This window comes from Octodon degus, unplaced genomic scaffold (assembly GCF_000260255.1).
Source record: "Octodon degus isolate 3935 unplaced genomic scaffold, OctDeg1.0 scaffold00061, whole genome shotgun sequence".
Taxonomy (NCBI): Eukaryota; Metazoa; Chordata; class Mammalia; order Rodentia; family Octodontidae; genus Octodon; species Octodon degus.
This window is the reverse complement of record NW_004524637.1, coordinates 10,337,855-10,350,865: the sequence shown is the minus strand read 5'-3', so window position 1 is coordinate 10,350,865 and position 13,011 is coordinate 10,337,855. Positions and strand designations below refer to the sequence as shown.

The window sequence follows — 13,011 nt, the reverse complement described above, 5'->3', positions numbered from 1 at the left end:
CTCCCTCCACTCTCACAGTCACTAACCCTCAAGCCGCTCCCCTCTTCATGAACGAATAGAACCCAGGTTGGGCCCTGGGTCGAGACCTTCGCTCCACAAAGCTGTCACCATGGCTGGACTTCGGGCCACTTGGCTCCCCACAACTACAAATGTGCCTTGGTGTCTTTATTCTCAACGTGGGTTGCACTGGAGGTGGCAGATTGGAATTAACGCGCTAGAATTGCAATAACTTTCCATGGGATTACAGATGTGAACTTCCTGGACAATAAGGCCTGAGAAGGGCCCTCAGTCCTCCCACTTTCTTCTGTACACTATGGACTCATTTACACACACACACCCTCTCTCTCACACACACACACACCCGCTCACACATGCACACTCACTTGCCAGGAAGCAGTTTACAAAGGCGTATGTTACTTATCAGGAGTAGAAGTAATTGGAGAGGAAAACAGAATAGTACAGAAACAAATGGCTTCACCATGCTGTGAAACAGCACGATTCCAAACAACTTTTACCGAACCTTTTGAGAGAAGCCCTCAACTGAAAACTGGTGATTGCCGTGAGGACCCAGAACGAGGTGTGTGTTTAGAGAAATGATTTGCTGCTGCGGTCTTCTATAGGTGGGCCACATGGCTCCATAGTTGTGAGGATGGAGACAAGGAAGAGAAACTGCCCTTCAGAAGCAGCGTGGCCTGCATCCTTGCCCGAATTTACTTTCTTCCTAGTGTGTGACTTTCAACAAATTACAGTTTCCTCCCATACTAAGGTGGAGATAATAACACAGGGAGAGCTGGGCATGGTGGCACACGCCTATAATCCCAGCACTTGGGAGGCTGAGGCAGGAGGATTGTTGGGAGTACGAGGCCAGCCTGGGCTCAAAAGTGAGATCAACGCCAGTCTGAACTGCATAGCAAGACCCTGCCTCAAAGAGAAAAAAACAGACAAGCAGAACACCCACTGGATTCTGCCTGAGAGAAGAAAGTAAAATATTCGAGGTTCCGCAGTACTCTTGCTCTCCACCACAACTACTTCCATATTGTTGTAAAAAGCAGCCGTAGACGATGCATCCTTGAGTGTGCATGGCAGTGTTCAAATAAAACTTTATTTACAAAAGAGCTGGCAGGCCATTGTTTGTTAAATTCTGCTTTATATTGACCAATAAACTGTATGCGATTTGAAGTACCATTATTATTTTTTTTTAATGTGAGGCTTATTCCATAACTGAATTTCTGACATAGGGTATTCATTTTTTCAAAGCATTCTTCTTTTGTGCTGTTTTTAAGTTTTAAAACTTTTAATATAAACTCAAGCGATTCAGGTCTTAAGGTGTCTTTACTATGTTTTGACTGTCTTGTTTATTTTCTAAGTATTAAGTAATATTTACTGTTTAGGTGTTTACATTGAAGAAGTTCTGAATAAATGGAAAGGAGATTATGAAAAGCTGGAGAACAACCACACTTACATCCAATGGTCAGTCTTGAGCTGTGTTCTGTCTGTCTTGAACTGTGTCCTATTTCACCATGTATGTCTTCCAGACAACAGAAAAACCTTATTGTTTTCTTAAAAACAGGCTCTTTCCTCTGAGAGAACAAGGCTTGAACTTTTATGCTAAAGAACTAACTACATATGAAATTGAGGTAATGCAAGCTTATTTCCCTTGACGGCAGAGTGATATTGTTATTTGATTGTGCTCGTAGCTACTAAGTCATTTCAGGGAACTTTTTTTTTTATGTTCTTTATCTTAGGAGTTCAAAAAGACAAAAGAAGCAATTAGAAGATTCCTCCTGGCTTATAAAATGATGCTAGAGTTTTTTGGAATCAAACTGATTGATAAAACGGGGAATGTTGCTCGGGCGGTTAACTGGCAGGAAAGATTTCAACATCTGAATGAGTAAGTAAAGCCCCAGAGGTGAGGCAGTGGTATTGTCTTGTGGCCAGAGATCTGTACAGAACCTCAGAGCAGGTAGTAGCTGGTTAGGCAGTTTGGATTTAGAAGCCAAACTGGAATGCTGTATATCAAACCAAAACAGTGACAACTAAAGACCTGAATTCCAAATAGAAACACAGATATACAGCTTCTAGACTGTTTCTTCCTGCAACCTCCTGCCTGCAGCCAAGTGTAGCCCCTCTCTGTCTATATGTCTTATCTCTTGGAATTTAGGGCTTTGGCTTATATATAATTTTTTGTGTCCTCTCTGCTAGGCTGTAGGCTTTTGGGGACAAAAAAGACCTTCACTCTTGGTGTCTTATTTTACAGTCCATGAATTAAGCTTATGGTATATAAAGTCATTTTATAAGAAGGAAATATGACTGTATTCTTTATTAAAACAAAAGAAAAATTATAATTTATCTTCATTATTTAGATAAAAAGCAAGCAATTTTGGTTCATAAATCTCAAAATCTGGAAAAAAATATTTAGCATAGCTTATTTGGATTTGTTCTGCTGTCTTCTTTTGGTTGTATATTTATAACTTTCATTAATACTTGTAGCCAAAGTTTATTTTTAAAAAATGTTTTCTTCATACCCAACTTAGCTTTTTTTCTTCCTTTTTAATTATGGGGTGGCTTAGGAGTGCTGGACTATAAAACCTACTGTTTTATAGCACTTTTTAGCACATTATAATTAGCTGAATCAGGCACGTTCTAAGGGAAAAAAATTAAAACTAACTTAACTAATTCCTCTTCGGCTGAAAATAGTTGTTCTATCAGTTATCTAAATTTGTTGTATCTTTCTAGAACATTCACCCTATTTTACAGTTAGTTTTAATTGACACTCATGAAATGGTAGCTCACACTCCAACACTGAAGATTTTGTCATAAAGCTTCATGATCCTGACTGGAAGATCCAGTAACTCATTACTTCTATATAAATCAAATTTATCTAGAGGACTTGAAGTGTGACTAGGTATATACAGATGTCTGCCTAAGCAGCAAAGGGAACTGTCTCTGGGCGAAGTTGTAAGCACTATACGTCACACTGCCAAAGATGCCATGTCCAGGTGGCCTGTGGACATGATGCATGATTAAAGAAAACCTCTGGAAGAGATCTAATGATACCTCATCTCCTATGTGCTCATTTTTGTCATTTTAAAGTTTCTTCCTTTCCCCATTATTGTTTTTGGCTAGAATAGAGACATTGTTTAGAAAATTTTTTTGAATGAATAAATCTGAACCAAAATAGCATCTTCAGTTGAAATCCTTCCTAAGAATTTTATTATCAGATCCTGTAATGTACAGCTAGAGACAAAGCCATTTCTGAAAGATTTAATGGTTGCGAGAAGGAGCCTAAACTCTCTGTTCATCTGGGTACCTTTCCTTCCACCGCCGTTGTCTCTCTTGCCCTTTCCAGCTCTGGACTTAGAATCTGTCTGAAAGCATGTCTCACCTCTGATATAGTTGCCAAAAAATTGTATTGGCTGGACTTGAACAAATGAACAAATTATGTGGGATGATGTGAAAATGTCTATTCATTTTGCTTCTTCAGTTGGGTCCCTTTCTCTCTCTCTTTCTTTCTTTCTTTCTTTCTTTCTTTCTTTCTTTCTTTCTTTCTTTCTTTCTTTCTTTCTTTCCTTCCTTCCTTCCTTCCTTCCTTCCTTCCTTCCTTCCTTCCTTCCTTCTTTCTATTTTAGGGAAGGGTCTACAGGGTGTTCAGGGTCTCACTACTAGATCGGACTCATAGCAGTCCAAGTGTTTACAGCCTCCCAAGAGCTGGGATCAGCTCAGTCTCAATTGCCATCTCAGCATACCCCATGGGCAGGGCCGGCACAGCAGGCCCAGGGATCGAACCCCCAGCCCCTGCACCTGCTTGCAGGTGCTTTAATCCACTGACCTATTTGGCCAGCCCTCTGATTTATTCTTGGATGTCATAGCTTATCCAAGTTTTAATTTGTATGACACCTTGAGATTTTTAGAATAGTCAGGGAACTTGAGTATATTTATAGTAGCTGAGCAACAGAGAAATACTGAATCAAAGTAAAATGATATAATTTGGACTATACTGCTGACTATGCTAAAGAAAGCAAAAAAACTTCAGACATGAAGTATAGGCATAGAGACCAATCCTTAAGAAGTATTTCTAGTTTTAATTTGTCACCAGCTTGTATTATGCAGCTATATTTTAGGTCCTGTAATTGTTCTCTCTCTCTCTCTCTCTCTCTCTCTCTCTCTCTCTCTCTCTCTCCCCCCCTCCCTCCCCCTTCCCCCTTCTCCCCCTCCTCCTCTCTCTCTTTGTGGTGGTACCAGGCAAGCACTTATTCCACTCAGCTATCTCCCCAGGCTCATTTGTTTCTAACTTTCATGTTCTCTCTTTTGTGTCTTGCTTATCATGAGAAGCAAGAGCTGACTTTGCCCATGAGCTGGCATCAGCTCACTTGTACCTTGGCAGTACCGCCCTGCTTACTACCCTTGCTTCTGTTTGGAAGCCCAGTTCCTCTCTTTTATCTGCTGAACCCCCTACCTCAAGACTGCTTCCAGTGCTCCCAGAGCTTCAGCACCTCTTCTGCCCCATGTTTTCCCTGAGGCATGTATTTCACATGATATGAAGCATCCAGCTGATTCCTCCTATCATTTCATTCTGGAATCCTGATCATCAGTTTCTTCCATCCAACTGGTTTTTTTTTCCCCCATGTTTGAAAATTACTGCCTAAAAGTTAAACAGAAGAATGGATTTCATGTTGACATATTCATAGATGCTTGTGCCACACCTCAGTCATTCCCAGTTTCCACACCCCTCAAGGTTTTATCCTTTTATTTATTTGTTTATTTATTTGCGGAGCCGGGGATTGAACTCAGGCCCTTGTTCCTGCCCAGGAAGCACTTATTCCACTGAGCCATCTCCCCGGCCCTTATCCTTTTATATCATTTTGGAAATATTTTTGACTGGAGAATGTGTAGATCTGAAACAAAGTGGAAAAAAGACTTAACTTGATTCATCTTAGACTGGTTATGTGAAGATGAGCTGGTTGCAAATATAGCATTTCTTTCGTCACGTAGCACCTGTTGTAAGTAGTCTCCTCCTTTTCTATACATCCTTTCTCTTTGATTTTTGTGGCAGATGTGCCTGAGGAGTTTTGGCAATCAGTTTTTTTAATATACAAACTCAACGTGAATGTAGCAAGTAAGTCCTCCTGTTAGTGGCACATTATCTTAATTTTATCCAAGTTATATTAGTTTAAGCTACTTTTCTTTATTCTTTTCTTTTTTGGTGGTACCAGGGATCGAACTTAGGACCTTGCACTTGCCAGGCAAGCATTTATTCCACTGAGCTACCTCCCCAGCCGTAGGCTACTTTTCTTTCCTATTAAAAATATTGATTCATAAAACTGAAACTTCTCTACTGTGTTTTATCCTTTCGACTTCAAAGCATTGAATCTTAAGATAATATTTCTTTGGTGAATATGTCAAAGTATGTAGATGATAAAAGTTATTGGGTTTGTCTTTTCTAGTATCTGAATAATTAAGATTTATTTTGTCTGATTAAGGCATAAGATCATGAAACCATACTTTCTTCCATAACTCAAATCATTTATCAACATCTTTCTATACTCGTCCCAAAGAACTTCTTATTCTAAGTGAAAACTCCATGCATCTGTGGAAGCTAGGGTAGGTACATGCAATACCGGTAGAAGTTCAATGCCTGAGATGTAAGACAGATATGAAGGAAGTTAGAAATAAGTGCTGATGCTGGTTGTATGGCGGTCTTGGGTAAATAAATCCTGGAGCTATTGACAATACATAGGGTCAATATTGGTATCTGAGGATACTTTTAGGATTTGGCCAGGCATGTGTAATAAAGTTAGTTGGATCTGAATGAAGTTGAGAAAGTAGATCATACATAGCCACAAAACAGATTTGGAAAGCATTAATCCAATAATGGCCTGAGTTTTGAGAGAGAGAGGAAAGGTTAGTGTAATCTTGGAAACAAAGTATCTTTGGAATCGAGGTCAGTGGAAATAGTACTTATAACTTGGTGGTTAAGGTAAGAGGTATTGAAATTTGCCACAATGGAAGAGAACCAAGTTGTTAAATTAGGACAGGAACAAATAGAGTCTCAATAGCAATAGGTTGTAACTATTGAAATAATAATATCTAAAAATAGTATCTGATTTTTTTTTTATAAAAAGAAATATTCCCTAAAGATATATCATTTCACTTGATTCTTACAACATCTGGGTTAGTTGTGGGCCAAGTTTCTTGCTTTACAAATGAAGAGAATGAAACATAGACACAGTAATTATAATTTGCCTAACAGAGCCGGGACGTGACTGCCTCTGAGGCCCACACTCTAATCTGTTAAGCTGTGCTCTATCAAGTGAGGCAGCTTTTTGTCCTGTGTCAGAATTATTCTTATGAAAGTGTTTTTTTGCTGCTTTCTTGTGAGTTAGCTTATGGGTCAGTTGACACTGAGTGGCTGGTTAACACCTATGCATTGAACCCTGGTTACTGCGGGGGTGGTGCGGGTGCTGAAAGTCCCCCTTCTTCATGGGGATGTACTTCAAGATCCCCAGTAGATGTAACCATACAGATCCCTATGTAGTCTCTGTGCTGTTCCTATGCATCCATGCCTGTGACAGCATTCAACACAGTAAGAAACTAAGCACAGTAAGAAATTAACAGCTAATGAAATCGAACCATTGTAGTAATATGCTGCAATAAAAGGTGTTTCTCTAGTTGTCTCAAAATATCTTATTGTCCATAACCCTTCTTTAAAAAAAAATCTTAGCTTATTTATTTGATACAGGGTCTCACTACATAGCTTGGACTCCTAGTGATCTTCCTGTCTCAGCCTCCCCAGTACTGGGACTTGAACCCAGGTACTTGCGCTTGCCAGGCAGGTGCTAACACCTCCAAGCTATCTCCCCAGCCCCCTGTACCCTTCTTGGGATGCTAGGAGAGGATACAATGCCCCAGGTGACTTTGGGTATCTATTGTAAATGCTCTGTTAGTTCATCCTCCATGAATTTAACAACAACAAAATAGTTCAACATCAGTGAGGATAATCTCAAATCTAAATATGTTTTTCTCATAAACTAAAAAAGAGTTCATGCATTTAGAATTTCACATACTTTGGCATTACCTTAAGGTGTAGAGTTTTCTCCATCAACAGACTCTGATTAATCACAACAGTATCTGAGATGACTTTTTAAAAGTCAGTCCAATGGCTATTTCTTGGTCTTACACTTCCATTACAAATGTTCCTCTAGAAATTTCTACCATTTGCTTTCCACCGCATGGCTCCCCCTCACTTTACCCAATCCTGTCTTCCAGATCTCAGCACAACTATTTAAGAATCACCCGCATTCTTAAAAGCCTTGGTGAGCTTGGCTACGAAAGTTTTAAATCTCCTCTTGTAAAATTCATCCTTCACGAGGCGCTCGTGGAAAACACCATTCCCAACATCAAGCAGAGTGCTCTGGAGTATTTTGTTTACACCATCAGAGACAGGAGAGAAAGGCGAAAGCTCCTGCGGTTTGCCCAGAAACATTACAGGCCCTCAGAGAACTTCATCTGGGGGCCGCCCAGGAAGGAGCAGGCGGAAGCCAAGGGCCAGAGAGCGGCTGCCCCTCCGGCCTATGGCCACAGCGCGCAGAATTCTGGGCACAAAAAAGCCAAGGACTCCAAAAATCCCTCCACAGCTGTTCACTTAAACAGCAAAACAGCCGAAGAGAAGAAGGTGGCCCCCAAAGAGCCCGGGGAAGGGACCGAGAGGCCCAGACCGGAGCCTAGCGGTGACTCTGCAAAGCCCATAAACTCACAGGACAGTGAGGCTGACAGTGCAAAATCGCAACCTGAAAATACAGCTGAGAATGCCGCAGAAAAAATGGAGAGTTCCTCCCCGCAAGAGAAAGATGAAGAAGGTGAGAATCAGAGTGAAGACTGCACAAAGGCTGAGAGTACCAGGTGCGATGATGAGGTTCCGTGACAGAAAACCACAACCCGGAGGGAAACACTGTCTAGGACGTTACTTACCAGAACAGGGTCAACGTCATGTCCCATGCGTTAGCTGTCTGTTTGTGATTTCTGTCGTCAGCCTTTTGTTGTTTTCTTAATTTTTTGATCTCATTGAATCGGATATATAATAAATTTTAAGGTGAGCGCCAATGAATGAATGTTTAAGGATGTGTTTTCAGAGTCTCTGTATGACTAAGGTTATTTTCGAGACCTCTAGAAAAATCACCTACTATTTGGTTTATCAAATACTTTGCTCTAAGAGATGAGCCTAAAGTGAAGCAAATCAGTAGAGTAATTCCATTTTGAAGCCGGAAGAAAGAGTTTGATCTTCTCAGATATATTCAGAAAATGATTTGGATTCTTTGACTACACACCTCCGAGGGCTCAGTTTTAGAGTCTCATAGTGGAGTGGATGTCCCTGGAATCTCGGCCCGCCCAGCTCGCTTAGTGGCTCTCCGTGGCTCCCTGTCACCTCCACCACCCTGGCCTCCACCTTCTTCAGCTGCCATGTGCATTTCTAGTGCATTAGAGTGGTCTCCTGTGCTAACGTCTGAGTGACAGAGAAGACTTTTATTGTATGATTTCAGAAATCTTTATTTAAAATTATGAAAATGTTTTCTCCATTAAAGCTTAAAAGCGAATTTTGGTGCCGAAGTTATAAAAGTAGTTTGCTTATTATGGCTACCCAATATAGGTTTTGCGGTTGCTTCAGGGTGTAGATGACTGAAATGTTAAACAGTGAGAAGGGAAATCATTTATTTTTAAAAGTCATTCCTCTTGCACTGTCCATTAGCAGTAGTGCCTCAACTGCTAATATCTTGCTGTTATGTAAATTACGAATTTACTGACATTGCTTTAGTTCTCAATGTCCCAGAAAAAATGTGTATTTATGTAATATGCAACTTTAAGTTGTCAGACTCTGAAATTGAGAACAATTTGAAATTCCATATACTCAGTTCTAATGAGTACTGAACTTGTTACATAACGTTGGTCATAAACAATTTTGTTTCCTACAGCACTATTACTAATTCATCCAACATGGAAATCAAACACTGACGAGAACTTGAAACTGTACATACAATTATAGACAAGGAGTGAGTAGATGAGGCATTTTCACTTTATTTCAGTTACAGAAGAATTGACGTTTTTTTTAAAAAGAAATGTTTTGTTTACTTTAATCCCCAAAGAATTTCTTTTTCCCATATGAGGGATTGAACTGAGGATCTTTGCATTGAACTACACCCCCAACCCTTTCCTTTCCTTTCCTTTTCCTTTTCCTTTTTTCTTTCCTTTCTTTTCTCTTTTTCTTTCATTCATTCATTCATTCTTTGTCTTTTCCTTTCCTTTTTCTTTTTTTCTTTCTTTCTTTTTTTTTTTTTTGACACAGGGTCTTTCTAAGTCTCTCATTGTAATCCTCCTGCCTGAACCTCCCAGAATGCTGGGATTAGGGCATGTTCCACTACATGTAGCAAGAATTTTTTAAGTCCTATTTTGCATCACATTATGTCATCTTCTGTTGCCTCTACTGATCCACACTTTCAACAGTGGATTTGTTAGAAAATAGCAGCACTGGTAGGAGGCCTTCAGAATTTGGATTTTATTACCATGGATTGTGCACAAAACCATCCCAGTTGCTTAACCTTGACTTTTTATGTGAATCTTAGTGGTAGTCGTATTGCTTATATCATATTCCAATAAGTAGACTATAGAATGCTTTATCATTTTTAGTTCCCATAATATGTCAATTTTTGCTTTACACTGTTTGTGTACTATTTGATTTACTCATCTAGGTTTGCATTTCTATTTGTTTTTTTTTACATGCAAGAAATACATGGACTCTTTTATGTGGTACTTATAACAATGTCCCCATAGATCTCAACGTTTCCACAAGGATTTGAGATGCCTGTATATCGTCAATTGGGGCTGAATTGTAATTCAACATATCTTACAAATTTTATATACATGACAAAGGTTTGGATCACTTTCTGAATGTTGAGTATTACAGTATGTGACCCAGTACTAAATACTAAACAGTTATCAGATATAATATAATCTCAACTACTTATAAATTGTTGCATAGCAGAGTCTTTGGAAGGAAAAACATTTAACAGCTGAGCTTTTAGAGTATTGTTCTGTAGAGATCTTGTTAGGTCATACTGTTTAATATGAGAATATTTCATCTCAAGGGGGGAATTGCCTGGCTTCTGTATAAATTAGTGGTCTTTTTCCATGATGTTTTTAAAATGCATATTCATATCTGATATTAGTAGGTTTCTTACATTTAATCTGTAAATAAAGAGAATTATTTAGTGGAGAACAAGTAAGGGGGCATCATTCCTTTTGCAGATAGACTTTTTTCTATTATGAATACTTTGTACATTGAATAGTTTTTTAAATAAGATCTAGAGATAGGTGTTTATGTGGCTTAGATATGAAGCTGACCTCTGGGTTTAACTCCAGTGTTTTGTATTTTCAAAACCTACCCTATGCTTGCCGAGATTTACCAAGAACATGTTGCAGAAAATGCAGTGTGCATGGCCCCATAGCTAGAAATGCTATCGAGTATCTGCAAATATATAGTCTTCACTGTTGTGCCACCGGCTGTGAGGTAGGAAATACTGGCTATTGATAAAATGCAAGCTTGCGTATCATGATGAGCAGATACATATTGTCTGATTTGTCTAATCCATTCCTCATATTTTGTGCTTTCGTGTATCAAAGATCATATGTGAAATTATTTTCCAATACTGTAAAGTGACAATGATAAAATATTTCTGTATAGTAGGGAACTTTCTAACGTTGAGATTATTATAATAGCATTTTTATGTTCAACCTTGAAGTAATCGTGATAGAAATGAAGGTCTGTCTGCTTTCTTTAAATCTAGTGTAATTGTCAGTTCAAAATTTAGGTAGCTTTGTGGCATTTTTTCCATGTTCAAGGAGAAGATAAAGTCTACAACTCAGGAGTTCCTAGGGAAGCTCTAAGAGTTTTTGCTCAGTTTTTAACATATAATCATAGCAAGATACCATAAAACCTATTGTAACATGTTTTGCATCTTAATGGAATTACTTACTTGGCTTGTAGCTTTAAACTTTAATCTGAATGAGAATATGATTGGATGAAAAAGGAAAACCAGTACAGTGCTACATCTGAGTTAGTTTTTTAAGAAGTCAGTTTTGGAAATAAACTTACACACCAACTGTTCATAGTTGTTTTGATGTATGAATAGGCAATATTTGGTTAATTTACCATTTAGTTTCTCAAGTTTATAAACAGAATTATGACTGAGTTTGTAGTGCACTCAGTAGCTAAGTCAAACAATTTTTTAAAACTATAACTGAGGCTCTTCTAAAGTCTGTATTTTGTAACCTAAGAGAAGAATGTTCTAGATTTTGCTAAGTATACCTGCAAGTCTTTAATGTCTGTTTAGGGTGAGTAGGGAATCACTTGTTAGGTTTTGAAGGTTTCTATTTTGTTTTTCACGTGGAAAATTCTCCTTTCTCCTTGAGGCCTGTGTGTTACATCTAAGGCAAGATGGAACGAAAAATGCTAGGATCGTTTCAGATGTAGGTGCACTTCTAAAGAAAGACGGCGTGAATCAGTATTGGACCTAGCAAGTTAGGACCATGCGTCTGCCAACTTTTGCCAACATGGAGGTCTGTGCTATTTTTAAGGAACAGATTTGTGTGAATAAAGTCTAGGGTGACAGTGAGTACTTCCCTGACTCCTGCCTTGTTCTGGTTACCAACCCACCCAGCAGATTGTGTTTGGGGACAGATTGTTTTTGGCACTCTCTTATTGAAATGAATAATCATACAGTTTTGTGAATGCCTGGAGGTGTCCTGTCATGCCTTAATGAATGTAAGGGGTTTTCATTCAGAAGTTTACCTTTTTTACTTACTGTAAAGTGCTGTCATAAGCTTTCCAATGCATGAATAGCAGTTATTTTAATGACATTTACCTTCATGCTTTATTGTTTTGGAACAATTATCATTTGAGACACTTGCCACATTATCAGCAGTGAGTTATATTGGACAAAAAGGGCTTAGGGTAAGAAAGGTTAACTTGTGTTGTAAACTTCAGGCTTTTTTTTTATTGCTGTGTACTATAATTTTCACTTTACACATTTTAGTTGCAGCAAGTAATATTTATGTTTTCTTGTTCTTTAAAACAGATAGTTAGGGCCAGCAAGGTAGCTCAGCAGACTAAGTGCCTGCATAGGCAAGTGTAGGGACTAGGGTTCAATCCTTTGGACCACATGCCACTCTGGCCCCACCTGTAATCCCAGCACTGAGGAAGCTGAGACAGGAGGATTATTGCGAGTCTGAGCTGCACAGTGAGACTCTGTACCAAATACATTAAAAAAATTTTTTTTTAAATACAGATAGTTGCAGAAAATGGTATTTTCTTAGGAAAACTCTTAAAATTTTAATTCTAGTAGGTATTTGGAGCAAACTAAAATAATTTGAGAAACTTTTATGCTCTAAGCTTACTAGGATCACTTGAAAAACCCTGTTCTTGCTTTTGTCTTAGAGAAAGTGTTCTTCATTATCTGCTGCTTTCCTATTCTGTTGTGGAGTTTGTCTCAGCTGCCTGTGGGAAAAGCTTCTCTAGATGTGTGTTTTCTTGAATGAAAGTTTTTGTATGGACCGTATAATGAGGTGCTTTGTGTCATGGCCCAAAGTGCTATTGGAAGGAGAGTCCAAAGAGGGAAAAGTTGGTGGATAAGGGTGGGCAACCTGGGGAGGTGGGCCACGCCTGGCTTCAGCATGCTCCCCGGCACCATGGAGCCTCAGTCTTCTAAGGTCATGGCCCCACCATCTCCCAGTTCTGTGGCCCTCCACACACAGTTTTAACAAGTTGTAATTTTCGCAAAATACCTGCTGTCTTCTAGTTTCCACTATTTTGTCATTGTTTAGAAAATTAGGAACAATTGAACATCTGCTATGTAAATTATACCTGTGTCTTTATATCTCTCATGGGAAACATTAAATTGCCACCATCACTACCACCCCCCAGTTCAACTTTAAGCAAAATTCCTTTTGAACTGTCCTTTCATA

The 13,011-nt window shown here is 38.9% G+C and overlaps 1 protein-coding gene across 1 annotated transcript in view; it reads left to right on the top strand.

Annotated features, from left to right (window-relative positions):
* Ogfrl1 (opioid growth factor receptor like 1) overlaps positions 1–9,118 on the top strand; it is a 42,196-nt gene extending 33,078 nt beyond the window's left edge. Inside the window, exons 4-7 of the mRNA XM_023718704.1 lie at positions 1,392–1,470; positions 1,571–1,637; positions 1,746–1,891; positions 7,267–9,118. Coding sequence (XP_023574472.1) covers positions 1,392–1,470; positions 1,571–1,637; positions 1,746–1,891; positions 7,267–7,921 — 947 coding nt within the window. The 3' untranslated portion in view covers positions 7,922–9,118. The remainder of the gene's footprint in view (positions 1–1,391; positions 1,471–1,570; positions 1,638–1,745; positions 1,892–7,266) is intronic.
* The last annotated feature ends 3,893 nt before the right edge of the window (positions 9,119–13,011 follow it).